General features: G+C 40.0%; 2 protein-coding genes across 11 annotated transcripts; one reads left to right on the forward strand and one right to left on the reverse strand.

Annotated features, from left to right (window-relative positions):
• Positions 1-667: 667 nt before the first annotated feature.
• LOC105691139 (sodium channel protein Nach-like) lies at positions 668-25157 on the reverse strand. Of its 5 annotated transcripts, XR_007277392.1 has the most exons (13): positions 25035-25152; positions 23600-23778; positions 6885-7137; positions 6284-6490; positions 6048-6216; positions 5770-5963; positions 5447-5558; positions 5026-5344; positions 4710-4778; positions 4437-4620; positions 4222-4328; positions 3958-4146; positions 668-1051 (listed from the first exon to the last, which is right to left on the reverse strand). XR_007277392.1 is itself a non-coding variant. In XM_048651766.1 (12 exons), the coding sequence occupies exons 2-12, from the start codon at positions 23622-23624 to the stop codon at positions 4019-4021; spliced, it is 1767 nt and encodes a 588-aa protein (XP_048507723.1). In that variant the 5' UTR covers positions 23625-23778; positions 25035-25157; the 3' UTR covers positions 3699-4018. The 5 variants fall into 5 exon arrangements, 4 of the variants coding, with proteins under 4 accessions (XP_048507723.1, XP_048507724.1, XP_048507725.1 ...); XM_048651766.1 differs by lacking the exon at positions 668-1051 and having other exon boundaries at positions 3699-4146; positions 25035-25157; XM_048651767.1 differs by lacking the exon at positions 668-1051 and having other exon boundaries at positions 3699-4146; positions 4710-4772; positions 25035-25149.
• Positions 900-3702, forward strand: LOC105691157 (caspase-8). Of its 6 annotated transcripts, none has more exons than XM_048651773.1 (6): positions 900-1011; positions 1583-2222; positions 2310-2575; positions 2768-2960; positions 3028-3156; positions 3249-3702. In XM_048651773.1, exons 2-6 carry the CDS (start codon positions 1670-1672, stop codon positions 3584-3586), a joined length of 1479 nt encoding a protein of 492 aa, XP_048507730.1. In that variant the 5' UTR covers positions 900-1011; positions 1583-1669; the 3' UTR covers positions 3587-3702. The 6 variants fall into 6 exon arrangements, with proteins under 6 accessions (XP_048507730.1, XP_048507729.1, XP_012264887.2 ...); XM_048651772.1 differs by lacking the exon at positions 900-1011 and adding an exon at positions 1112-1250; XM_012409464.4 differs by lacking the exon at positions 900-1011 and adding an exon at positions 1161-1480.
• Positions 25158-25784: the final 627 nt, after the last annotated feature.

Below are 25784 nucleotides of genomic sequence, written 5' to 3' on the forward strand. Positions count from 1 at the left end.
CACCTGATGAGGCACCAGGTTTCGGAATACCTCCTCGGGTTTCCTGTTCTCCTGATACTTAGAAAAATTTTGGGCTAAATTCGAGACTAGAGGACTGCTGTTTAAGGGCTAAAAATTATTCTTTTCCTTTTGTATCGACGATTGATTGAATCAATGAATACACGGTCAAGCATATAGTTAGTCCTGCATAGAATCAGTCGTTCTCTCTATCATATTAGGAATGAATACAAATGATTCAATGCATGCACATGATGAGGCACATGGGGTCTCGGAACACCTCCTCGGGTTTCCTGTTCTCCTGATACAAATCTCCACTTTTGGAGAAACTTTGCATTCTCAGGGCCGGTATTCTAGAGCTCTACCTTATCACTTCCGGCTTGTACGAAAGCATGATTGATCTATTGCATACAAGCATGCATATACTCAGTCCTGCAAGCAACTAGGTAATGTCTTGATCTTATAGCAAAGGAGTAGGATCGAACTCATAGGATAAAATGCATGCTGGGACATGATTTCTCAAAACACTGCCTCGCCTATCTGGTCCGTCTTATATAAAAATATATTAAGATAGGAAACACTTGCACCATTCTTCGTAACGAATATCAGTGAATTCAGAATAAGTGGATCAGGAGTGTGAATCATCAATTTCAATTAACAATCGATGTACTGATAACAAGTGATGTTTATTGATACAATAATAGCCAAGTTTACATTTTAGGACACTGTCATGAGGATCATAGATTCATTTTCACAATACATTCATTCTAATGAATAAGGAGTTACAATAGTATAGATGTGTACTTCATTACAATGAATATTCCAATGCAGATTCGATCGTTTTCCGAAAATCAATACAGTACGTTCATGTGTACTGTGTCTCAGCGTTTACATTGCAGTATGTCTGGCTGCTTGACGTCAATTACAGGCTTATGACATAGATATGTATTATCCAGTCCGAGCGTATGATGATTGTCTTCGTAGCGATGTGATGAGGATATTCTTGTATTTCAGGTGAGTGGCCAAACTGCTTCGTGGGCTGCTTGTTCGCCTCCTGAAAAACGAAAGTAGATTAGAAGTGATAATCGCAATCTACGCCTTCGGTTTGATATCCCAGCATACATCTCCTTCGACTATGTGATCCTGTAGGGACAGTTCCTCTCGTGGGGTAGCGCTACTGCCTTTTCCACGATAACCTCACCTACCATTGTCCTAACATTCGTCAGTTGGGTATAAAGTCTGAATTCGTTGGTGTAAGTGCGAGTTGTGGAGTTAGTGTCCAGGTTCCAGGAATGGAAAGATATCACGTAGCATTGCCGTGCAGGTTTAGCCAATTGTCGCTGCTGACTTGGTAGTAGGAGTTCAATTTTTAGAGCAGTGTACTACTAACATAGGCTACTGGGTGTGATCTTCAATTGTTGTCATTCTGATACTGTGACTGTTTCCTCGTAACTTGCCCATAAGAAAAAGCTACGGTGAAATTATAAGTTCATAGCCATATCTACACTTCAGTCATTGTTTTGACTTCATACCCTTGATTATCTTATTTTTATTCAACTAACTGTTTACCTCATCGTACTTCCAGATTGTTTGGCTAAATAAGTGTGATTCCGTTGTATTTGGCAAGTTCTACCAGCTATCCACTCTGGAGAATTCTTATCTCCAAATCGATATGCAGGCATTCGATTCAAGCCGTGTACCGTTCAGATTGATAATACCAGCGGAGCTGATCGATGCTGACGTTTTAAAGGGGATTGAGGCAGACTTGGAACTTTTTGAAAAAATCTCATGTCTATTCTTTTTGATTGACGACTATCGTCTTGGGTATAGTTTGCTGAAAGAAGTGGAAATATATGCTGAGACGGCTGAAAAACAGTTTTTAACAAAGTTTGTTAGTGTTCCCAATTGGCAGGATAAATTATTAGAAGCTGTGTGCCTTCTAAGAAATGAAGAAATTCTTATTAAGCTTGGGGTTGATCCTCAACAGGCACGAACAATGTTTTTAACCAAAGTGCCAGAATTAAAATACAAAGTTAATAAGTATGCAAAAGCATTTTACCACCTGTTTGAAAACTTATCAAAAGATAAACAGGAAAAGATTTTGACAAGGGTATATCGTGAGATACCTAAGCCCAATTGGAAGATATCAGTCTGGGACAATTTCTTAGAGCTTCACCTGTTATGGTGGATCGAGAATAAATTCATCCAGATCTCCCCAGATCAACGTTAGTAAGCAAAAATGTTTTTGAAAGTTTATCACCTGAAAGTTTAATGGCCTTTGTTGCATTCGATCTAATCTATCGATTTTACAGAAACTTGGGAATACAAAAAGCTATTGAATATTCTGAAGGCAATGAAACTTTCGAACATGACAGCGTATGAAACCCTTGAAGATTTGCAAAATATTAATAATGGCCCATGTCATTACGATGATAATTCAAATTACTGTGATATGCTCACTAATCATACAGTGGAGCCTACTGGTAATGCAGAGAAGGTTGCACCCGCTGAACGTTATGAAATCACCAATGGCTTGGTTATTATATTTAATCAAATGAAATTCATCGGCCCTATCGAGGTAATTTTTTTTACTGAATTCTTTCTTTCATGTATGGCTATACACCCTGAGTAGTTTTATGAACATGGGCAATGTGTAAATTTCTCTAGAAAAAAAGGTACCTACAAAAAAAGGTTAATTACATTGCTTTTTTAATAAAAAATAATTGTAATTAGTAGAGTTAAATTAACTTAGCCTCTCTATTTTTCAAAGTATGATTACAGGGATGGATCACAAGTAGATTGCGATCGCATAGTCAGTACTTTCAAAAATAATTTCGGTTTTGATACAATAGTGCACACTGACTTGAAACAAGCTGGGATATATCATACGCTTGACCATCTTCCTGATTCTGCTCAGCAATATGACTGTATCGCCGTATTCATTCTCTCACATGGGACATTAGGTAAGGCGGATTTCGGACTTGAAAATCTCAAACGATATTTATGATTAATTATGCCAATTTTCAACAGGTAATGTGATCGCAGCAGACTGCAAGGAATGTCCGATAGCAACCATACGGAAAAAAATCTGCTGTAAGGCTTTCCGAGGTAAACCCAAACTGCTTGTTATTCAAGCATGCCAAGGAGAAGAAGATAAAGGTATAATTGGTTTATCAAATGACTGACTGCATAGTGGGTTGTGTTAAACAGGACCAAATGCCTGTAAATATGAAGAAATTATTTTTAATCAGGTACTCGTCTGACAACTGACGGACCAGGATTAACGCATAATGGTGCAGATGAATTCAGAGACTTCATGATGTTTAACTCTACGATACCAGGCGATCTCTCGGTTCGAGACGCGATATTAGGGACATGGTTTATACAAATTCTATGCGAAGTATTGGAACAGCTGGGAGCGAAGGATGGGTCTGTTGAAGATTGCATACGAGAGGTGATCAACCGATTTTCCAAAAAACGGGACGTTATTGGTGGAAAATCGGTCGGGCAGATCCCGGAAATCCGACATACGATGGGAAAGAAATTATTCTTACCCCGGAAACAAAAAGCAATCAATGGAAAAATCTGATCTGTCAAATCTTCATGAAGATTTGCTTTTCCGTTCTATAACATACCTATATATATATATATATATATTTTCTATATGTTCTCATGTTCGTAATAATATTTATCATAAAAAGTTAACCACAAGAGTGTTTATTGCAACTCCCAATCCTCATCTATCATCGTTATCTCTACGAACAAATCCGCACTTTCGTACGAGGCTTTGAAAATTTCAATGTCACCAGGAAACAATCATTATAAAAGCGAAAGTCTATAGTAACGATCGATTGATAATTGTAATAACCGTACACTTCGCCGGGGCTATATCTATAATGCAGGAATGGCTGCTTCGTAGTCCAGCAATAATAATAATAAAATGACTGAATAATCACGTACATATGAAACAATTCTACGAAAAATCCGTCCATCGTTATCCATAGTTTATCACGAATCGTGCTCACATCCGTCTTTTCTTTCTGTCACTAAATATATCCGCTATCAATCGGATGGAGAAGAAATATATCAACTCGAATCCCGACATTAAACTGAAGCCTGCGAAGAGACCGAGTAGCCCACCGAACGATGCTAAAGAAAGTAATATTCATTTATCACGATATACTAATATACGGAGACATATAAATGGTCAATAATTGCTCTCACCGAATAAATTGTGCCAATTGTAGTAAATGTCACGACGGTATTGCGTTGACACAAGGTCAGTAAAGAATACGTGTAAGACGCTAAGATTTTTCAGCTGAACTCCTTCACTGTAAAAAAAAGATAATAATTAAGAAGGAAATAATACGTTAAAAAAAAATTTGTGTGTTTGAAAAAAAAAAAATCGAAACTATATCGATATTTTGTTCCTGAATTACTAGAATGCAAGATCGTGGTATGAATTATTGCGGTCGAAAATTCCTGCCGAACTTTCCAGAGGGTATCGAAGGAGGTCACAATCTGGTATACATTTACAAGGTCGCCCTGCAGATTCGCTGGTTATTCTAGGTGGCAAATGTTCGCTAGTAACATTAATACCGGGCCATGACGTCTCGAACCAGTCTGTCATGAGGGAACAAAAAATAAAATAAATAAAAGGCGCGGCAAATTTTAATTAATGATCAATTCGAATATACGATAAATTGACTCACGACGATAACGATAGGCGCAGTCGACGTCTCTGAGATTGCAGATTCTCTTTACACGACGATTATCTGAAACTTCATGAAATTGTAGACATAATAACGTACATCGAATTTGCTGTCTATAATCTCAACATTTTGAGAAGATCAGAATCTCAACTTTTTGCAAAACATTACTCCACTCGTTATTGAAGAATATGATATTGTTGCATAATTGACTCTTCTCACAATCAGATCGTTGGTATATTAAGCCTTTGAAGAAAATTCTCATCTCTTGAAATGTTGGGTAATAATTAGTACAATTTAAAGTTTTAACATAAGCTACCATTCTTCGAATCGTTCTGTATATTATTGAGTGTGCGTAGATTCTGATGATAATATGGTACGCATCCACATTTTTCGAAAATAGTACTTGATCGACAAACAGCGAGGCAATTGTGATAAGAATATCGTCTGATAGATCCTCCAAAATTTGGTCTTTCGTCAAAAAATATGCAGTTTCTCTTCGATACTGGAAGGCTACGGACGTCATCTGTTGAATAAGTTACTTCGGGATTAACGCTATAGAAAACTTCTGTCCCAACTCCCATCAATTTATTTTCAACGTTGCGGTCCGGGTAGTCGTAAGGATCGTGAAGCATCACCTTTTTTTTATAACAGTATGCGATTATCGGAATGAAAAACAAAACGCATCAGAGAACTTGATTTACTCTAAAAGAAAAGAACAGATTCGGGTGTTCATTCACCTTTACTCCAAAGCCTCCTAAAATCGCAGCGTGATAATCCTCAGGGGCATTTTTTATCAAAACCGTTAAACCCGTCTGATATCCGCAGGCCGTAACTCTTCGCGGTTCGTGGCTATAAAATTGAGGAAAAAAATTTAAAAGGAATAATTGAAAAACTTTATAACATGGATTCTGAGATGAAGAATTTTTCGAAATCGAATATTGACAGCGAAAATTGAATACCTTCATGTTGAGAATACTTTCAAATTATAGAAAACTAAAAATTTCAAATATACATACGTACACGGTATATGAGTTTGAATAATTGATTTTTTTTTACTCGCCTGATTTTTGAGTGCGATTTGGAGGCAGACTTGACTTCAGGCGCGCCTGTGACCTCGGAATCTACTATTCCAAAGTAATTGAAACTGCAACATAGACCGTCACGGCTCAGAGATGTTTCAAACATAGAAGCGCAGGGTTTTATATAACCCTTCCATTTACATCTGGCTATAATCTCAGAACAGTTTCTCGTAACCTGCGATAGAATAATCATCCACTATGCATTACATACCTATATGTATGTTTTTTCTACCATAATCTATTTCCGTAAAAATATTACCAATCGCATAACGTTGGGTATAGAAAGTTGATTAAAATCGAATATATCTTGAAGGTTTGTCAGATTAATCGTAACATTGCGTCCAAAAACTCCTGGATCGAGCATTTCATTCAACAGCCGCATTTCCATCACAAGATCCTCCCGAGAAACATTATTGTTTGGTAATTTTCTGTTAACAGGAACGTAAAAATAAATTAAAATAAAACGAAGTAAAATAAGGTAAGGAAAATACCGACAAGCTGCGGACGAGATCGCGGGTACGGTTGAGCGATACTCTGTTTATATCACAAATGGTGACTGCTGGAAATCTGTAATTCCATATTCCATGATGTGTTGATTCGATAACCGTAATTGTTGGATGTGATGTGTTATATTCCCAGGCAATTTGCATCAAAGCTACAGCGCAACAAAGCGAAACGATAACCCCAACTGCCCACGTTATTCTGCGGGATATAAATCATCAATGTTAAATCAATTTATGATTTTATTTGTGGATAAAAAATAAGAAAACGTACACAGCCTTATATGTGAAGATAAAAATCTGACCGAACCACCCCAAAGAATTTTCTTTAAATAAAAATGGAAGAAAATTCATATTTCTTTTTTGAACAATAAAATTTCGAAATACAGTTCTCATCCAGTTCGCATGAACGGGAATGACACATGTTATTATTTTGAGAATGATTTGAAGATTGATTTGCAAAAAAAAGTCGGCAAGATTTTATAATAATCTAGCTACCATAAATAGTATGGGTGGCCTAATTAGGTAACATCATCAGCAATAATAATAATTATTATCACAATTACAACGAATTAGGGATGAAATTTTCTATACACCTTTCAGGAACGGAGCGATGAGCCTGAGCAATATATTTGTAACCGTGTAGTCCCGTCGAAAGACAGAATTCCTTGGCTTGATTAACAATGATTTTTTTCCATCCGATAGTTTTTTTAGAATTGCTTATTTTTCCCCCCTGTAATTCGACCATCGTCGTGTCCCGGCCACGGAGTAACTGTTCGAGTAGTGCAGGGTAAAGACAGAAAAGTATACCGCAGGTGTCCGTTATAGAGTGTCTCCGGTAAACTCCCCCTGGAAACTGATGTATGGTAGATTACCCTCTTTTATATTGAATATTTAAACGCGACCTTCCGGCATAAGCTATATGAATAAAATTATAGAGCTTGCAGTTCGAATGATCGAAATCACGATAATAACTGTAAATGTATTTGTTTATTGTGTATACATACATAATACACGCAAAGGGTATGTGAGGAAGTTTGAGTGAGATTTAAATTTTTTATGGACCTCACCGCACGTACTTCTAAATCCGCCTAACCGTGATTTTATCCAGCTCTTTATTGAAAATTAGTCGACAGGTATCCCTGTCTTTTGCAATTTCATTTCAATTCTTTCTTTTTATCTGTCTTGTTTGGACACGAATTTCTTTCGATATAGTGGTAACCATCGACTTTAGCACTTGTTTTATAATTGAAATCGCGAAATGATTACAGTCTTCATACACTCCGTTTTATTTCACCCTTCACGCGACCTCCTTGCAAGCTCAGAATGTACGATTCTGAGAACCTTTTCCACATTATTAGGTCTCGCGCGCGGATATTAAACTTTCGAGATCCCGTATACTAACTATATATCATGTAACCGAAATATCTATATGTGTACTTGATGTAGTACATAGTAGTCGACTGACTCAGCAAACGCCTGTCATTAATAACCGCTCTACAAGTACATAACTTGTATGCCATGAAGATAGCTATACAAGTATATTAAGGGCAAAGTCTCTCTTTAGGGCTCTCAAAGTCCGGCGACCTTCGCCTTCAAGTTCTTCGCCTCCTCTCTCGCCCTCTCTTTCTCTCTCGAGGGTTTATAATACGCTAAAGGATCAACGCGCAGGGTTGAAGGTGCCACGCGGGGAACCTAAAAAAAAAAAAATAAAAGAGAAAAGAAAAAACAACCCCCTAGCAGTGGCCATACGAAGATCGACGAGTCGTGGTACAATGGTCGAGGTTCGCACTTTAAACGGCGTGAAATTATGACTTTTATATAATATTAGGGGGGAGATTCCCTACGCCTTCATTTAGTTCCGGGTTATTTCTCCTCTTCGAAGAAATTCGTTATTTCTATAAATAAACTGATACAAAATCAATATTCTCTACTCGCATGCATCGTTTGAAAAAATCGTTGCTGCAGGTACATGTGTATGTATATTCAAACGTAATGATTATGTTACTTATGTGAACGAATTATGATTGTTGCGAATTTCACTTGTCTGATAAATTTATTTAGGACAAACTTTAATTATAAGAGAAAAATTTTCTACGTTTATTATCTGGTGTACGCCCATTCGTTGATCGATTCCAAATATTTTAGATTTTTGGACGGACAATTAGTCGTTATTTCATTATACTATTTTCTTCGAATTATGGCCGATGAAAGAGTAATTTTATATACGTGAATCTTCTACCCTATATTTATCTGACATAGATGATCGTGTATTCGTTTAGTGTGCCTGACAATGGGACGATTTTAATTACAGAGCTTTAGGGGTCTCCCCGACGCGTCGCGTCGCGACGACCGAGATTCTCTACCCCCTGTAGACGCGTGCGGGTTAACTCGGGGGTTGGGTAACGACGTATTATGCTCCTAACCGCAAAATCCCCCTTCTTCACCCTTCGCGTAACCCCCGCGACCGGCAACAATTTGTTAACTGCCGGAGAATTGACTCTCCGTTATATTATACATATACCGTACCTACATACGTACACAATCCACACATACCAAGATGGCTCTGTGTGTCTTTGCTCCTGAAATCCGACAGATTTCACGGGGCAGCCAGCGGATTATTATAACAAACAGGTTACACAGAATTAATGAATCACCCTATACGTGTCCCATTTTCTTTCGCTTTATTTTTATTTTTTTTATGTTCGATTTTATTTTTTTCACGCACGGTGCCGAGCACATCGAAAGATATAATCTCAGGTGCATGAATTGTCACGAAAAGGCAATTTTTAAATAAAAAGAAAAAAAAAACAAAAAGAAAAAGAAAGAGAGAGAGACTGGGCCGATAGACTGAAGATTTTTTGGAAATGGAAAGGGGGTGGGAATCCAAGGGGAAGTAAATAGACATATATATATATATACACATGTGTGCGTTCACGTACGTGTATCAGAGGAAGAAACTATACCGCTCGACGAAGACTCCGCAAGAATATATATATATATATATATATATAGTATAGGGATGTATATATACATGTATAGTATTATAGGGGCGCGCTGCGAAGAAGAGGCGGAAGAGATTTTATGGGGGCCTGCGAGTATATTTCCTGATTGAGCGAACTAATCCACGCAAAGGAGTTTTATCGACGAGGTTGAATCGCTTCAGGGAGCTAGGGCGGAATACTCCCTTCGCATACCGTCCCGAATCGCTACACGTATATTACGTAGGTGTGTGTAAAGAAAAAAATAAAAAAATAAAAAAATCTACGTACGTATACGTACGTATCTGTATCCGTGTACGTGCATCGTGCTATACGTCAGAATTTTCTATACACTCGACGAAGATTATATCCGGGTCACGGATAGATGCAGAGGACGCGTTCATTTTTCGTAAAAACAAGAAAGCCGTGCGTGTATAACACAATGAGTCAAATCGTTCCCCTATGATCAGAAAGTTATTCTATGGAAAATCTGCTGCAAAGATTGATCGCGATATTGCGCTGCTCAGTTGTATTTTTCATAATGAGAATATATGTATGTACGTACGAGGTATTACTTATAATATACGCCCTGCGCATCATCTCGCGAAGGTACGTACGTATAAACGTTCCCGACCGCAGAGATATAAAGAGCGACGATACGGACTAAATACGAAAAACTTTGAAAAGTTACGATTCCCGAAAGGATCTAAAAGAGGAAGCACGCCCCCGCCCAGGACGTGTCGCGCCTCGGACTAGTATGTCCCTATAACCCCGAAAAACTCCCGTCTTAATACTATACCGCGTATACTACGTATTGCAAATTTACATATTCCACGGTTTCGCTCGGCGGGATGCAGGAGGGGTGATGAAATTTCTCTATGTATACGGGGAATTCGTCGATTCCCATTCCTCGTATACATATACGAGGCTATCCAAATACTGATGTCGAATTTTTTCGCAGCAATAAAACAGCAGCGGTGCGGTCATCGTTGCCCGATGTAAATCGGTATACGGTGACCCGTCTGCGAATAGTAAAATGGACAAAAAAAAAAAATTAATAGAATAATCACTTCGATAAATTGGATGAAAAATGACAACGTTATCCTAGGGTATCGACCAGCAACGTCGTTCAACTACCAGTTGATTTCGGTCGGATTACCACGTGCGCTGTAAAATTATGCACAAAAATTTCTCAACATTTATTTCCAATGAATTCCAGAGAAACTAATGCTCAGTTTCTTTTTCATCGATCGTCACATCGCGATAATTTGACATTTGACATGTATACATATACATGCGTATGGAAAAACAGGTTGCAAAAATCCGTACAGATTCAGTTCCTGCGGATGCTTGGAACCTCCGTTCGGAATTTGCAACTCAATTTTTTAATATCTCCCAACGTCCAATACATGGCCTACATACCTATACTCGCACATATCGATATATTTGACCGTCCAATAAATCGTGAGTGTCCACCGTTTCCACCCTCGTGCACGCGTTCTCGGAGGCGACGTCGACGTCGCCGTCGCCCTAACTGCTGCCGTCTCTATGCGTCGTGTATAGCCCCAGTCAGAGGTGGTGGAAAGTTGGTGGATAGGACAGGAAGGGGGTGGAAGGTGCAGCTGGGAAGGGAAACGAGTGATCTATGCGTTCCCTATAACAACCAGAATCAAAACATCGGAGTCCAGTAGAAATGGGTAGCGACGGGAAAATCGAGCCTCGAAAATCTTTCCCCCCCCCCCCCCCCCCCCCTACTGCTCGCTTCTTCTTTCCTACTCTCATTCTCCACCATCGTCACCGCCACCCCCGACCTCGACGTTATAGAGTCTTGCCCGGAAAACGTACTCGCCCAAGATTTGTGGACCGGGACACTATTCCCGATCCTCTGCTGCAGGACAAAAATAGTATATATACATATATATATATTACTCGTATAGATTATAATCCTGCAGATCGTATATGTATAATACAGCGTTGAGTGCATATACGTGTATTACAGTTTAACGTTATAATAATTTTACGTTAATTCGCGACAGTCGAACGAAGAATTGAAGACTGCTTAGAATCACAATTTGGATATGAACATAGATATATTGAACTAAAAAAAATGTATGTATAAAAAAAAAGAAAAAAAGAAGAGAAAATAAAAGAAAGTTTCACGGGATATTTTCAAAATCCTAAATTTTACATGTACGCATTGTGAAAAACATGTAGGCCCGGGGGTCCCTAGCTTATAAAATTCATTCGGGTGTAGGTTATAAGCTCACGATTCTCGACGAAGCTAAATGAATATTCAAGAGCAAATATATACGCGGTATCATACTTATCTACAATATCTATATGTACGTGCATATATTTATACACTATACGGTTTGCACGTCCGCGGGGATGGTGTTGCAGGGTTGTTGTCACTTGTGCGGATTCCAGATAGCAGCTGGGGATTATATAACCCGTTCCTCCTATGGTCACCTCAGAGGGTCCTTGTTTATGATATCTATAATACTGGTCAAGCACCCTGCGACCGCTTATACTCGTACCTTTACATTTTGCGGTATAGCTTGTAATCTCCAGGGTCAAAAGCTGCGAGCGAACGTTGTACAGATACAGCACGTCGCTCGCTTTGCCTGCGAATTATAATAATATGCTTATGAATATCGCGCCTAAATATGTATAAATATTGTATAAAAAATATATTGCACATATCTTCAAATTATACAATATATATATATATATATATATATATATATATATATATATATATATATATATATATATATATATATATATATATATATATATATATATATATATATACCATTACCGGCTGGGTGTGAGAATTTTTTGATTTCTCAAAATTCAACGATTTCTCTTCTTCATGTTTATACATATATGGTATAAAAACCGCATGTTGAATATTTCGGACGTCCGTTACAATTTTGCAGAGGTGATGTGGTTTTTTTTTTTTTTCGTTTTTACATTTTTCGGAACAAATTTTCCGAATCTGTTCGTCTCTTCTAGTCGCTCGTCTCGGAATATCAGAGATGGAAAATTGTGTAAGCTGATAAATTGCAGTTATAACAGGAAGTGTATAGTATAAGACGAGGAGGAACGCGTACCGAATACGAGGAGGATAATAAAATACGATAAGATGATATTTTATTGATATTGACGGACAAAGTGCCTTTTGTGGAGAAGAATGAAAGGAATGGTCAGTTCTAGTTACCGTTTACATGAATATCTCTACGTGTATATATATGTACGCGGTATATACTTGACCCACGCGTACGTGTATGTGGTGAAAATTTTCACATGATTTTTTCCGCTAAAAATATATATATTCAAAAATAGGATCAGATCCGAGATCGGGTATTGACGCGTTGCTGACTGTATATCGTTGATAAAAAAAATTTCCCCATGAAAAACGCAGCGTTTTCCACCGTTATACGAAATATATATTTTTTTTTTCATCTATATAAAACGTACGTTCATAGAATACGTAATACGGGCAACATTTGAAATATACATATTCACATGATATATATTCGAATCGACGCGGGCTGATAAAAAATACACGATTTCCAATTCATGTATTTCACGCCTAATTTCCCTCAAATTCTTACGTTATACACGCGCGTATATAGGTATACCCTACTCCCGCAAGGAATGGAATTCCGCATCTCGCGCTGCACGATGCGGGCGAAAAAATCGTCCCTATATATTTTCGCGAATGAACATCGTGTCAAAATTTCAAAAAGATAAAACGAATAATCCCTTCACTCTCCTATATGTATAAAATACCGATCTGTTCCCCAGCCTTCCCTCCCTCGTCGTTCGGATATAGGTATTAAAAAATAAAAATCGAAGCGAAAATAATAATAATGATAATAATAATAACGCAATAAGTATTATAAGAATTAAAACTAGGGTCGAGTGCAAAGTTCGGCGTGGTTTGAATAAGATAATATAAAATTTTCTCCCGCTTTTCCCTCTACCCTCGTAGCGGGGGGGGGGGGGGGGGGAGCGCGATGGTAGTTACAGTATATAAGGGCGGATGGCAGGTAACTCTGGCGATGTAAGATAAAGACGTTTTTCGGCGATACACCGGGAGAGTAGAAACGAAAACCTAGCGGGGGGGAGGGGTAGAATTCCATCCCTCGTACAGCTTAGGATTGTAGGAGCTGCTGGAAAGCCGAGGAGAGACACGACCGCCGCGAGGCTCTTAACTTTGGCTCAACTTAAGAGCTACATAAACGTAACAATAAAGGTTTTAAAATAATCCCATCTAACGTTCGGTCAATTAAGAATATATGCATACCTATATCTATGTATATACAAGCGCCTATTTACTCCACGCTTCGGGCACGACAGTAACGATATAATGATAATGATTCTCCGCATAATTCTTCATAAACAGTTCAACTATGTAAATACGTATACATTTTTTATTCAATTATGTTATACGTACAAACGTATACCGCATCTAATCCGGAGGATTCTCGTCTTCGGGTCAATCTTGTTCGCGATGGATATATAATTCCATTCGAAAGCGGCGAAGCTTACTAACAGGTCGTCTTATGGCATATATATATATATATATATATGCGTAGGCGAAGCACCCTTTGAAATTGAAATTAATTTCCTTGAGCAATAATATTCTCAGCGTTTGATGATGACCACCGTCGTTTCCTTCCTACGCCGAATTCGAGTGGGATTAAGGAACGTGTGTGTGAGTAATACGCTCCGAAATTTCCGTTCGATGTTTATTATATTGTATATCGATAAAAACGTACGACGGAAGCGGAGCAAATTTAAAATACTTATTATACGTGTGTACGCAAAATTATTACACAATAAGTGACGACGATATATCGAGAAGATTGAGGAGAAGATGACTTTTTCAAAATTGTATAATTTCTTGAAAAATAAAAAAACTATTTTCAACGCGCCGATGGGAAAAATAAAATAATCAGCTTTGTACGTAGATAGTCGTGATTGCGAATATATATATGTATTCCCTATTTAATAAGCGCGTTGAATTTCTCCCTGTAGTTACTAATAACCCCTAGAGATCGTATATACGTCGCATTTGAATTAATTTCGCGGTTGGTGCTGTAAATCAAGAGACTCCGACTCCGACTCGCCACGCGGTTCGGTTCCCTACCCTACCACCTCCCTTTTCGTCCTGCAGGAGTCGGTAGCAGGATACGTAGACTATATACGTATATATATAGATATAGAGGGAGAGAGAGAGAGAGAGAGACAGAGACAGAGAGAAAACCGAACCAACACCGAAACCCAACGTGGTATAAACGTCTGTATATATATGTGCGCCCTAAATCACAGCATGTAATTGCATCGGGAGCGCTACCGTTCCCGTTTAGTTCCCGTTTCGGTGCGATGGCGAGAATTGGAAAGCGTTACTCACATAGCTGTAGAACATAGTTGTACGTATAGTACATATATTCGGTACACGCCGTATCCCGGTCGTCGTTTATATGAATTTACATGCGCGTACCGCAACGCGTGAAACAATCGTACCGGAAACTTTCCATTTTTCCCTTCCGTCCCCTAATTATCATCCCGTATGGGGTTTTTTTTTTTGTTTTTTTGTTTTTTTTTTCGTGTGCCTATATAACAATGCGAGGGACGGGACGAGGTGCGACATGCGGTAGGTACGTACGTGTTCCAAAAATTTCATAGTACGTTCCGGGAGACCCTTATACTCGCATATATACACGTCTTGCAGCGATTTTCGTTCAAAAATCACGTAAGCCCTTCCGCCCGAGGGCACAATTTTCAACCCTATAATACTGCACGCCTTTTTTATTTTGTCAAAAATCAAATAAAACAAAATAAAAAAAGAGGGCATTTCTCACGTTCCCTACGTAACCGCGTACATTTCTTGTACATAATTTCGAATCCGCACGTATGTTACACTTATTAATTGTAAACGTTGGTTTTTATTTTTTTTCCTTAATTTTTTCCAATGAATTCGCAACGCGAAAATTGATCCTTGATACTTTTCGGATAAATTAGATCACGGTACGGGATATAAAGCAGAATCGTAAAAAAAAAAAAAAAAAATTTTATCGGGACATAATTTTAGTTTCGCCGGTGCTCGGACCTCTGTCATACACCTATATGTACGTAAGGTTAGCATTCGTTTTTTTTCTCCCGTAGTTTCCGCACGGTATATACGGCGTTCCTGTAGGATTCTTATATGCGGTGTGTGCGAGTATACGTATGTATAGATACATTATACGGGGGTGGGTTATAAGGGGAGGTGCAGGAGTGTGGCTAGTGATTGGATTACAGTCGGGCAGTCCCCGCGGACTCGCCAAATGACCGGGACAAATTGCCCCTTGCCTTCGGGAATACTTATACTCGTATATATACTCGTATATATATATATATATATATATATAGATGTATATATACGAATATATACCGCGCGCCTTCGAGATTCGAAGAAGCGGAACTCTACTCTTTTCCTACCGGTACTGCAGCACGTTTCGTTTTTCGTCTCGCCTCTTCTCCGTCGACACGGAGACAACCAAACGTTGGACCAAAAAGGATCACCTTATTCTTGATCGTTCTCCTTTGTTTATGGCTACCATATACGTATGTACGTACAAGGTATACGTACATAGTGCGCATACATACGTTCACCGACTGTACGTATATACTTTTGGTACGTACATACTCGACCTGAAGATTGAGACGTACATTTCGTGTACATACATATGGCAGGGCAGGCCTGTACAAATTTTTTTTTCAACTGATTTTTCCAATTTCTGCCAAAAAATTTTACTATTCTTTATTGGCTAGATATTTAGAAGAAGAAAAATATATTCACGGAAGACGGCGAAAATGTGTTGAAATTTTCCACGGTCAACCGGTCATAATTATCTTTCAGAATCTATATGAGTACATCGGGACTTTCTGCAGATTCGATACATCGACTATCTTCGGTCGTGGAGCGTGCACCATAAGGGACTCCAGCTTTCCTTGATTTCCCTTTTTTTCATTCCTTTTTTTTGATTCTCTGGTGGTTTTTTTTTTTTTTTCTTCTTTATTTTCGGTTTTTATGTCCCACAAGTGCTCTGTGCGCCGCCCCCTATAGATATATATACGTGGAAATCCTTACATACTCCGATACACATATATACTCGCATCTGTCGCTATCCCGTAGCGCCTTTGTTTTTTTCCCTCATATGAGTAGAAACGATATCCAGATCCCGCGGCAGCAAACATTTCGTCATCCCAGATAGCGCAGTTACCGAATAAAAGGAGAGTAGGAGAAAAAGAGAAGAAAAATTTTGTATGTACTAGCTAGTATATGTAGAAAACTATATCCATACGTCTGTATACTGTACAATTAAATATACGGTACAGAGCTACACTTATGTACCAAAAAACCATGTATATGTATACCCCGTGGAAGAGATTGATCATGTAAATCATGGATGATGGGTCGCAGTGCAAATATGACGAATGACAGGGGGATGACGCGACGTGGAAATAATCCTATAAAACTATAGGTATAATAAACGCCCGAAATCGTTAGGGGTGTTTAACGCGCCCCTTGACTATAATATTCCATTCGAATAGATATAGGTGGTTCCGGTTGCGGAATAGCGGTATATACATACATAGTAGATATAGGTATGTACGTAAGGTTGATCGGCGATTAGTGGGGTCATTAGCGGTGAGATCGAGACGATGATGTGCGAAGGGTGGTAAAATAGTGGAATGCGAGAAAACGATAGAAACGAGAGAAAATAAAGAGGGGGAGAAATAGGAGGTAGAAAAATAGTAAAGAAAGAATAAAAGAAGGAAAAAGTATTATTATACCTGCGCACGGGGCGCCCGTTATCTCCGCGGTCAATTAGACGCGTAAAGAATCGTCCCAGTTCCGATTCCCCCCTCCCGTAACCAATCCCTTCACACGGACACCCACCCACCCACCCGGGATTGAGATCCTGCGGGAATGTGAAGGAAAACCCTGTCTTTGTCCAGCCGAATGGCGAACACGCCGTGTACCCGTAGAAAATCATCCCGCTGCACCGACTGCCAACCTCCATCCCACGCCGAACTTATCGGTTACTCTCTCATACTTAAATTACCGATATACACGACCTACCTGCGAAATGAAGAAGGGAAATGCAATTTGACTTTCATTGTGTACGAGAAATCGTGGGAGGGATAAAAAGAAATAGAGAAGTCGAAATTTTCCGTGATTCGGTTCATCGATACCATCGGCTGAAGATATAGACGCGGATACACAGAGCCTGGTTTTCGGTTGTCCATTCTTCTAAGATTCTTCGATTCCTTTGGTTCTTTTTTTTTTTCACCCCATCCCTACTGTACTATACGTCCAGTTCAGAACGTTTCCGGAATAGCGATATCCCCCGTCCACCACTTCTCCCTTATACTCCTCAATTGCTTCGGAGTCAATCTCCACGGTATCCCTTCTCCCGATTCCTCTCTCTCTCTCTCTCTCTCTCTCTCTCTATATATATATATATATATATCGACTTGGATTTTTATGTAGGTGTTCCACGGAACCCGATCGCGGTTACAGATATGTATACCTAAAATGAGTGTTTGGTTTGTCGCATAAAATAATCTACACGCCAATCAATCGTATTGTAGAACGCGGTAAAAACAGATACGATGGTGGTCAAATGAAAGATATAAAATTTCGATTCCATCCTCGCACATACAAATGGACGCAATTAACAACGAGCAATAAAGCTTATGTTCCTTTTTTTCTTTTTTTTTTCTTCTTTCTCTCATCTCATCAAAGTTTTACTCTGAATAAGACGTCGATGTATTTAGTTTGGGGAAAAGCTGTAGAATTTAGTGCTGTTTAACCCCCGGAAAGTTCTTCGATAAATAAAGACGTCGATGGGGCGGCAGAAAACAGGAGGCAGGGGGGGAGGGGGGTTCGGGGGTTCGGGGGTTTTGTTGTCCCAACCGAGGCGATCTGATTGCCAGTTAGCGGAGTCAAGTTAGCGCCACCGTATCCAAGCTCAACGTTTCATCCCCGTATACACACTCTTCTTATTCTACTTATTTTTCTTCGACTCGTGGCGATGGGAGGAGTTTCTCCTGAGAAACGCGAGGGGGGGGGGGGGGGGGAGGGGGTTGCGAAAAGAGTCAGGCTGATTAGTACCAGTGGACAATCACCCGCTGATTTCAACCGGGATGCGTGTGTATGGCGGTGAAATTCGTCGTTTACTACGTAAGGGTATATTCAATATCAATTTATCGCGAAGTTTGTCCCGTCTGTAACAGTTCGGCGAGTGAGTTACGAAGAACTTACTCCGCTACGGTTTGTTTTTTTTTTCTTTTTTTTTTTTCCAGAAAAAAGTCCACCCACCGGAAGTCATCGAGGAGAGGACGAGAGGACGATCGGTGCGAAACAATCGGCGGATCGATCGAGGGTTAAAACAGTCGACGTATATATAGTGTATATAGTGTATACATTCGTCGTTAGTTACTTACTTAGGTTGACAGTTGTATTGCCATGCGAGAGTCAACGGTCGTTTGTCTTTTATGGTGAATAATGTTGCCGAGTATCTTTCTTAGTTCCCTGAGGTACATCAGCTAACGATCCCGAATGATCCAGAAAACGTATATTCGCTGTGCGGCACACACGTTGGGGAGCGCAGAGGGAGGGGAGGGAGGGGAGGGAGGGGAGGGAGGGGAGGCTGGATCAGAAACCGTTGACTGGATAACCAATCCATCAGTTTATGAAATATTGGAATTGCCATGGATCTGTAAGGGTGGTAAATCCCGTATCAGAAATAATCGTATATGGTTCGAAAGCTTCCGGGGATTTGCTGCAGGATCGGAGAGTCCAAAGATGTATATGTATGCATGTTTCAGTAACGCTGCACTCGCATACATACATATACACACGTAGCTCGTGCGAAGTTAGGTCAGAGAATATATAGTTTCGGACGGGTTTAATACGGCGGGAGTCAATTTCGATAGGATCTACTAGTAAGTCATAACCACGCCAACCCCTTGTACCAGTTAGGCGAAAAAAAAAAAAACTATAAACTCTATAAAAGAACGAAGAGGGCCGTCGATTACTTCAAGCGACAGTTTTGAAAATAGAAAAAAGACGATAAAAAATATCAAAGGTCGTTTTTCCGCACCCCCCCATGCGTTTCGCCATAGAAGTGAAGAATTCCCATGGCGTTTAACGTGCGCAGGATAACGGTTCGAAGAGAAATTGACTAGGGAAGAAAATTACAAACAGATTTAAACGTGGTGAGACATTTTCCGAATCAAATAAATCACTCGAACGGGTGGAAATAAAATTTCCCTCTCGTCGTTCGAAAGTTTTGAAAATTGTTTTTTTTTTTTTTGCACCTAACCATCCAACGTCGTACTCGCCTACTGTATCGCTCGTTCGCGATTCGGAGGGATATCATCGCGTCGTTGCATATTCATATACATGCCACGTATATATACACGATAAAAAGTATATAGTATAATTCGTGTATATATATAGGTAAGAATTTTTGGCGCAGTAAAGCTCTAGGCGTAATTCCTCGGACAAAAGCGCAGCCCTTCTTCAACCGGGTTGGATGTATTGTCGCTCGTCAGGCGCGGGTTTATTGTCGTCGGCCATGACGGTCCACTTGATCACGATCTGCCACCGTCCTCTTCAAGATCACCGTGGATAACCGCGCAACGACGATAAAAAGACTTAAAAATAGTACAGGCTTCGGATGTGTCCGACACACACGCGGCCCGGCTCACACTTCGTTCGTCGAATGGAAAAAAAAAACAAAAAAAAACAGAAAAAACAGAAAAAAAAACTGCGTCGACCGCGAAGTGTGAGAAAAAGAAGATAAAAAACGAGAAAAAAAAAAAAAAGAAAAAAAAAATATGTACAGAGTGTCCGTGCAACGGCAGGAATATAAAGAGATCCTACGACGCGTCCGATAGCCGTCGCGCGTTAACAAGCCCTCTATTGACAGGTCGTCTTATGAGCGCAGGTTCTCGTGTAGAAAAAATACACGTGTATTATATACGTGTACGTATACGACCGGTACACGCGTACGGGTGTACACACACGTGGGTTATGGGCGTCTCGCGACGTAGTCCACATACTAATGGGACATTACCTTAACGTGGTCCGGCCGGTCCCGACTCTCATTCGGTTAGTTACTCCTCGGGGATGAAGTCGCCCTGCGGACTACCCCATTCCGTTATACGCTGTATATACCACCGTCCGACCACCTATACCATCCCCATGATTCAGTAACGAAAACGAACACCCCGCCACCGCCTACGTTCCCGGTCAGTGCGGGCGCGGGACACCGCTTTCGTTCACCGTTTTCACCCTTGGAGATTTCTACAGCAGTTCCCGTTCGCGCTCCCATAGCCGCCGCTGCCGCCGCCGCCGCCGCCGCACGGCGACCCCCCCGGGAGAGAGGCGATGAATCGGAATCCGATGCCCCCAGACGACCGGACATTATCGCGCTGTATTTTTAACCTCGAGAAACGATCCCTCGGGAGTATAATACCGGGAGCTGGTGAAATTCCGGCTCTCTGCAGCTACGTACCCTTCTCGCCTTTGTTTTTTTTTTTTTTTACCCAACTGTAGCTGTATACGTATATGTCTGTATGCAGGGCTGTTGTAATTGCCCGGAATAGCGCAAAAAAAACGGAAGTGGAGAAATCGATCGATCGGCGCATCGCGAGAATATCGCGAAATAATTCGGTAAATTATTTTTGGAAATATGTAGTTCGTAACGTGGGTATATACGTATATATACATGTATATATCTATATCGTCGCGGGTTAGGAAGATACTCCTCGAGGCTCCCGAGGCCGGGGTGTCGCGGGACTTAATTAATATTTAAGACGACCGGGGACTTTATAAGCTGCCATTAATTCACGTCAACGTCTTCCTATCGCATTTTAACGGTGACTTGCGTCCTTGTTGCCAAACTGAGATAAGTGGTTACCCACCTATACACCGGAGGAAAATCAAGGGCCTTTCGCAGTTTCGATTCACCTCGAAATTTTCCCACTCCAATTTCCCTTATCTACGAACAAGCAACACGTCGCACACCTACACGTGTATATTTTCACCCCGTTAGAGCTTCGTTACAGATTTTCCTAACGTATATACATACAACAACGACACGCGGGGCAAAATGAATCGGAATCGCGCGTCTTCCAAAAAATGATTCATCTCAAAGAGAAGGTAAAAGTTCGGTAAAAACAAAAAAAGAAAACAAAAAAGGAGCGAACAAAACTTTCTACGCGATTGTATTATAGATCATATTATGTATCTACGCGCGTTTACATATGTATAGCTATATGTACGGCTTGAGCCAGCAAGAAATGCTCGCGGGTTTGTGAAAATTGAAATTTATAATCCGTAAAAACAATTACTGGATCCCCAACGGGCGCACGGCGTATCCTCTCACCAGACTCCCGGGGTTTTCTACAAAAACTGGCTAATATCACCCGGTTTGATTTACACACCGAGGTGCCGGACCGCGTCGAGTCGACGCGACGAGGCGCGTCCAACGATACCGGAATCCACCGTATAATGTAACGTGCCCCACCGTATACGCGTGGGTATATTCGGGGGAGAATTTTTCGAAAAAGTCGAACGAACCAAGTTTCATTTTTCCAATTCGAATATCATCGGGTTTTATCAAATTTCGATATACTCGCGATGAGGATATAAAAGATCAAACGCGTACGCGCGAGACAAGAGTTTAGGTATATATATACATCATGTGTTATACGTATATACATATATGTAGATATTTTTGGTATATTATACGAGAAACGGACCCCATGTATCATCTGCCCAATTCAATAACTCGACCGCCATAAATATCCCACAGGATATGTCATCGACGAATTCGACTTCTGGAAAATAATATTATGTACATATATATATATATATATATATATATATATATATATATATATATATATATATACGTACATATCGTCTTGTGAGAGCTGTGACGACTGTAAAGACGTAACCCACGAAACGCACGAGAGGCTCTGTTGTCACGTCGACTAAAAAATTCAAAAAATGCGAGTGAAAAATTGGAGATAAATTCTAGATAAAATAAAAAAGGGGGGCTCCGATGTAACGCATTCGAGACTACCTGATCCGATAGTATCTTCGAGCGCGAATAAATTTATTATAAAACGAACGCGACCGCGTATCGAATAAATTTTTATCTACATAAGTTCGTGAAACGTACGTACGATAAGAAAAAAAGAAGGAAATCTGTTCCCGAGGCGCGGAAACGCGTGCGGGATAATATTTTTCCGCATCGGCTTCTAAGAGCCACGCAGCAGAAATATCTGTGGGGCAATAAAAATGGGCTGTGGGCAGTTCTGTCCACCGGTGGCTATCGTCTTATTGCATGTAAAACATTTATGCCTTTTGTGGTATATATCGAACGTATTATACGTATCCCAACGATTTGCATATATGTATACATATATCTATAACTTCCCTTTTCCGCGCGAGCACCTGCAACTTCGGATTTTCTTATCGCCTGCAGTAGGGTGTCGGCGTGTCGCACCCCGTAAAAATGCATCACCCCGTCATCGCAGTAGCGTTGTTAGATAGCGAAATTCGCATTTCCAAATCTGCTGTCCAGCTGATCATTTTTTCATCCTCTTCGAGTTCGTTTGTTCGGTCGTCCGAACTCGGTCGTCGTTCCGCGCCCTTCACCGACGCCATGTCTCCCTCCGGCTAACGAAGGGCGCGCTTCGAAACTTCGTAATCTGGTCTAGTTATAGATTAATTAGACGACTGCAAAATCGCTATCGCGTGCATGTGCGGCTGCGTGACATTCAACAGTTGCTATCTAAAGGTACAAACGTGTTATATACATACATGTATGTATGTGTAAAGTCTGCAAAAAATTTCACCGCGAATTCACTTCATACCGTATGTATCGGCTGAGTGAGCCATGTACGTAACCTATGTACAGAGTAAATAACGTGTCGCACATAGGTGGATGTACAATGTGTATATCTATATTTCCAATTGCTGACGTTTTCACGGGCGTGAGCCCGCTATGTTGACGGGTGACGACCAGATTAGCGTCGTTACGATATACTTCGATTTCTAACATCATATCGTGTGCGAGGAACGCCCTTTATATATAACCATTCCCCTCGTTATATCCGGTACATAATGTACACAACGGTGTACGCAAGGGATACGACGTGTAACGATATATATATATATACTTCGTACATAGACGGATCAAAAACTATATACATATACAAGCCCTATAGAAATTCGATTCACTTACCTATATTTTTTATTCGACCTTGCATCGGAGCTGCAGTAGCCAGGCTGTACACGCGGCACAGTATAGCAATATCATTTGTCGCGTCGCGCGCGACTCGCCCTTTGGGACCGTTTAAATGCCCTTTACTGCCTATTTTAAACAATTTTTTTAAACCACCCTCCGTAAAACGCGCCCCTTTCCTGAAAAGAAAAAAAAGTAAAAATAAAATAAAAGAGAGGAGAAGAAAATAGAAAAAAAAAAAAAAAAAAAAAAGAGGGAAAAAATCTCTCGTGATAAGGCAGGCGCACTGCGTGCTGATGCAGTGTGCGGAGGGAGGCAAATAGAGAGAGAATTTATTGAGGCGACGGAACTTTTGACCCATGACCCTTACATACAGTCGTATTACACGTATCGTGTATACATACATATATATATATGCGTACGAGTCTCGTAAGTATACGTACATCGCATTTTAATATAAATTGTTTGAATTTTATTCAGATAATTTCAAGAGTTTTTTCCATGCAGATTAAGTACATCGAAATGCGAATTAGTAGGAAAATATCGATACATCCGAAGTGCATATACGTAAATGTATTGTATGTATACATATATGTATATACCTGTCTATGGGGCTTCGTAAACTATATGTAGGTAGATCGTGCAGCTCGGTTTGCGACGATTTTTTTTTTCCTATTTGTTTTTTTTTTTCTTTTTTCTACTTCCATCTTTTTTTCCTCCAACAATCCCCTGTGCCGTGCTGCACCTACGTGGCTTCGTTATATACTTGATATATATACGGGGTGAAAAGGTATGTTATAAATAACAAAAAGAATAAATAAAGAGAGAGAGAGACGAAAAAATAAAAATACTACAAATGTACGTGCACTCCGCTGTGAACGTTTCACACGTTTGACCTTACTATCATACGGAGCTGAAAAAGAAATTAGAAAAAAAAACAAAAAGAATTCGATTGAAACGGATAAAAAAGAAAAAAGTCGAAAAAAGTAGCGAAAAAAATGAAAAAGAAAGAACGAAATCTCGAATGAGGGAACGCAAGGGGATGATCGGGAGCTTGTTATGTCCCTGCACCGGATGGGTCACAGTAAATTTTCTTTTACGGCTTTAGTCTGTAACATCATCGTCACCCATAAAAAAAAAATCCGCGGGCGGACCATCTTTTCACGCAGGAAATCTCGCCCGCGATGCCCGCAACATATGCTGCATAGGTATACCGACGATGTAGGTACGTTAAAGTTCAAGTTATGTGAAAATATTCTTCTCGATAATTAATTTCTATCAGTTAATCGAGTTCGTCGTTGCGTAATATGTGCGGAGAAAATTGTAAAAAAAATTATTTTTTTTCAAATTTCGTTCTTCGGATGGAAAGAAGTTTTGAGTATTGGGTAAATATTTTTATCCCTTCGTCGTACGTGTTAGCTCCTTTAATCGTTACCTCGTTAAATTAACCAATTACATGGGACACATCGAATAAGGTATACACTTGAATTAGTCGATTTTTGTTTTCTCTCCTCCTCTCCCCTCTACGAATACATATAGGATGATATATATCCGAAAATCCTGAAGTCCCGAAATTTCACGATTCTTTCTATACTATAAGTAAGGAGGATACCGTTCGACTACTGCTAGGTATACATCAGCCGCATGGTCTTCTGACTTATCTGATCGCTTCGGTGCTATCTTTATGGAGGAGCCATGAACGCAAGCCATATATGTAGTATACATACATACGTACGTTTATACACACACCCATACACCACATACGCGCGTATATCGTTAAACGGTCGTATGTGTACGCATACGGATATATACGTGAATCACGTTGTACATTGCGATATACCGGACGACATACGAGAGAAAAAAAAAAAAAACGAAACCTAAGGTTCGCGCGCCTCAATTCCGAACTCACATGCCTCGATACAGTATACGTTATACCCGCGCATACACCCCTACGCTGTATATATATATATATATACACGTATATATACTATGTACACACACACACACACACACACACACGAGATACAAGTAAAAATATCGAGGGCTATTGATATCCGCGGTGATATCTATAAGAGGCGCGCGTGTCTCTAGCATCTATACGTGTTATTGTTTCCGATATGTCCGCGATATATTTCCGATATCCCGTTCATCCCCCTCCTCACTGACATTTTTATCCCACGTGATG

Source organism: Athalia rosae, chromosome 3 (genome assembly GCF_917208135.1).
Source record: "Athalia rosae chromosome 3, iyAthRosa1.1, whole genome shotgun sequence".
In the NCBI taxonomy this organism is placed as follows: domain Eukaryota; kingdom Metazoa; phylum Arthropoda; class Insecta; order Hymenoptera; family Athaliidae; genus Athalia; species Athalia rosae.

Coding starts and splice junctions, on each gene's coding strand:
- LOC105691157 (XM_048651773.1), top strand. CDS start 1,670: ATGCAGGCATTCGATTCAAGCCGTGTACCGTTCAGATTGATAATACCA. Junction 2,223..2,309: donor CCAGATCTCCCCAGATCAAC/GTTAGTAAGCAA, acceptor TCGATTTTACAG/AAACTTGGGAATACAAAAAG. Junction 3,157..3,248: donor CCAAGGAGAAGAAGATAAAG/GTATAATTGGTT, acceptor ATTTTTAATCAG/GTACTCGTCTGACAACTGAC.
- LOC105691139 (XM_048651766.1), bottom strand. CDS start 23,624: ATGCAAGGTCGAATAAAAAATATAG. Junction 6,217..6,283: donor CGCGATCTCGTCCGCAGCTT/GTCGGTATTTTC, acceptor TCCTGTTAACAG/AAAATTACCAAACAATAATG. Junction 5,345..5,446: donor TAGGAGGCTTTGGAGTAAAG/GTGAATGAACAC, acceptor TATAAAAAAAAG/GTGATGCTTCACGATCCTTA.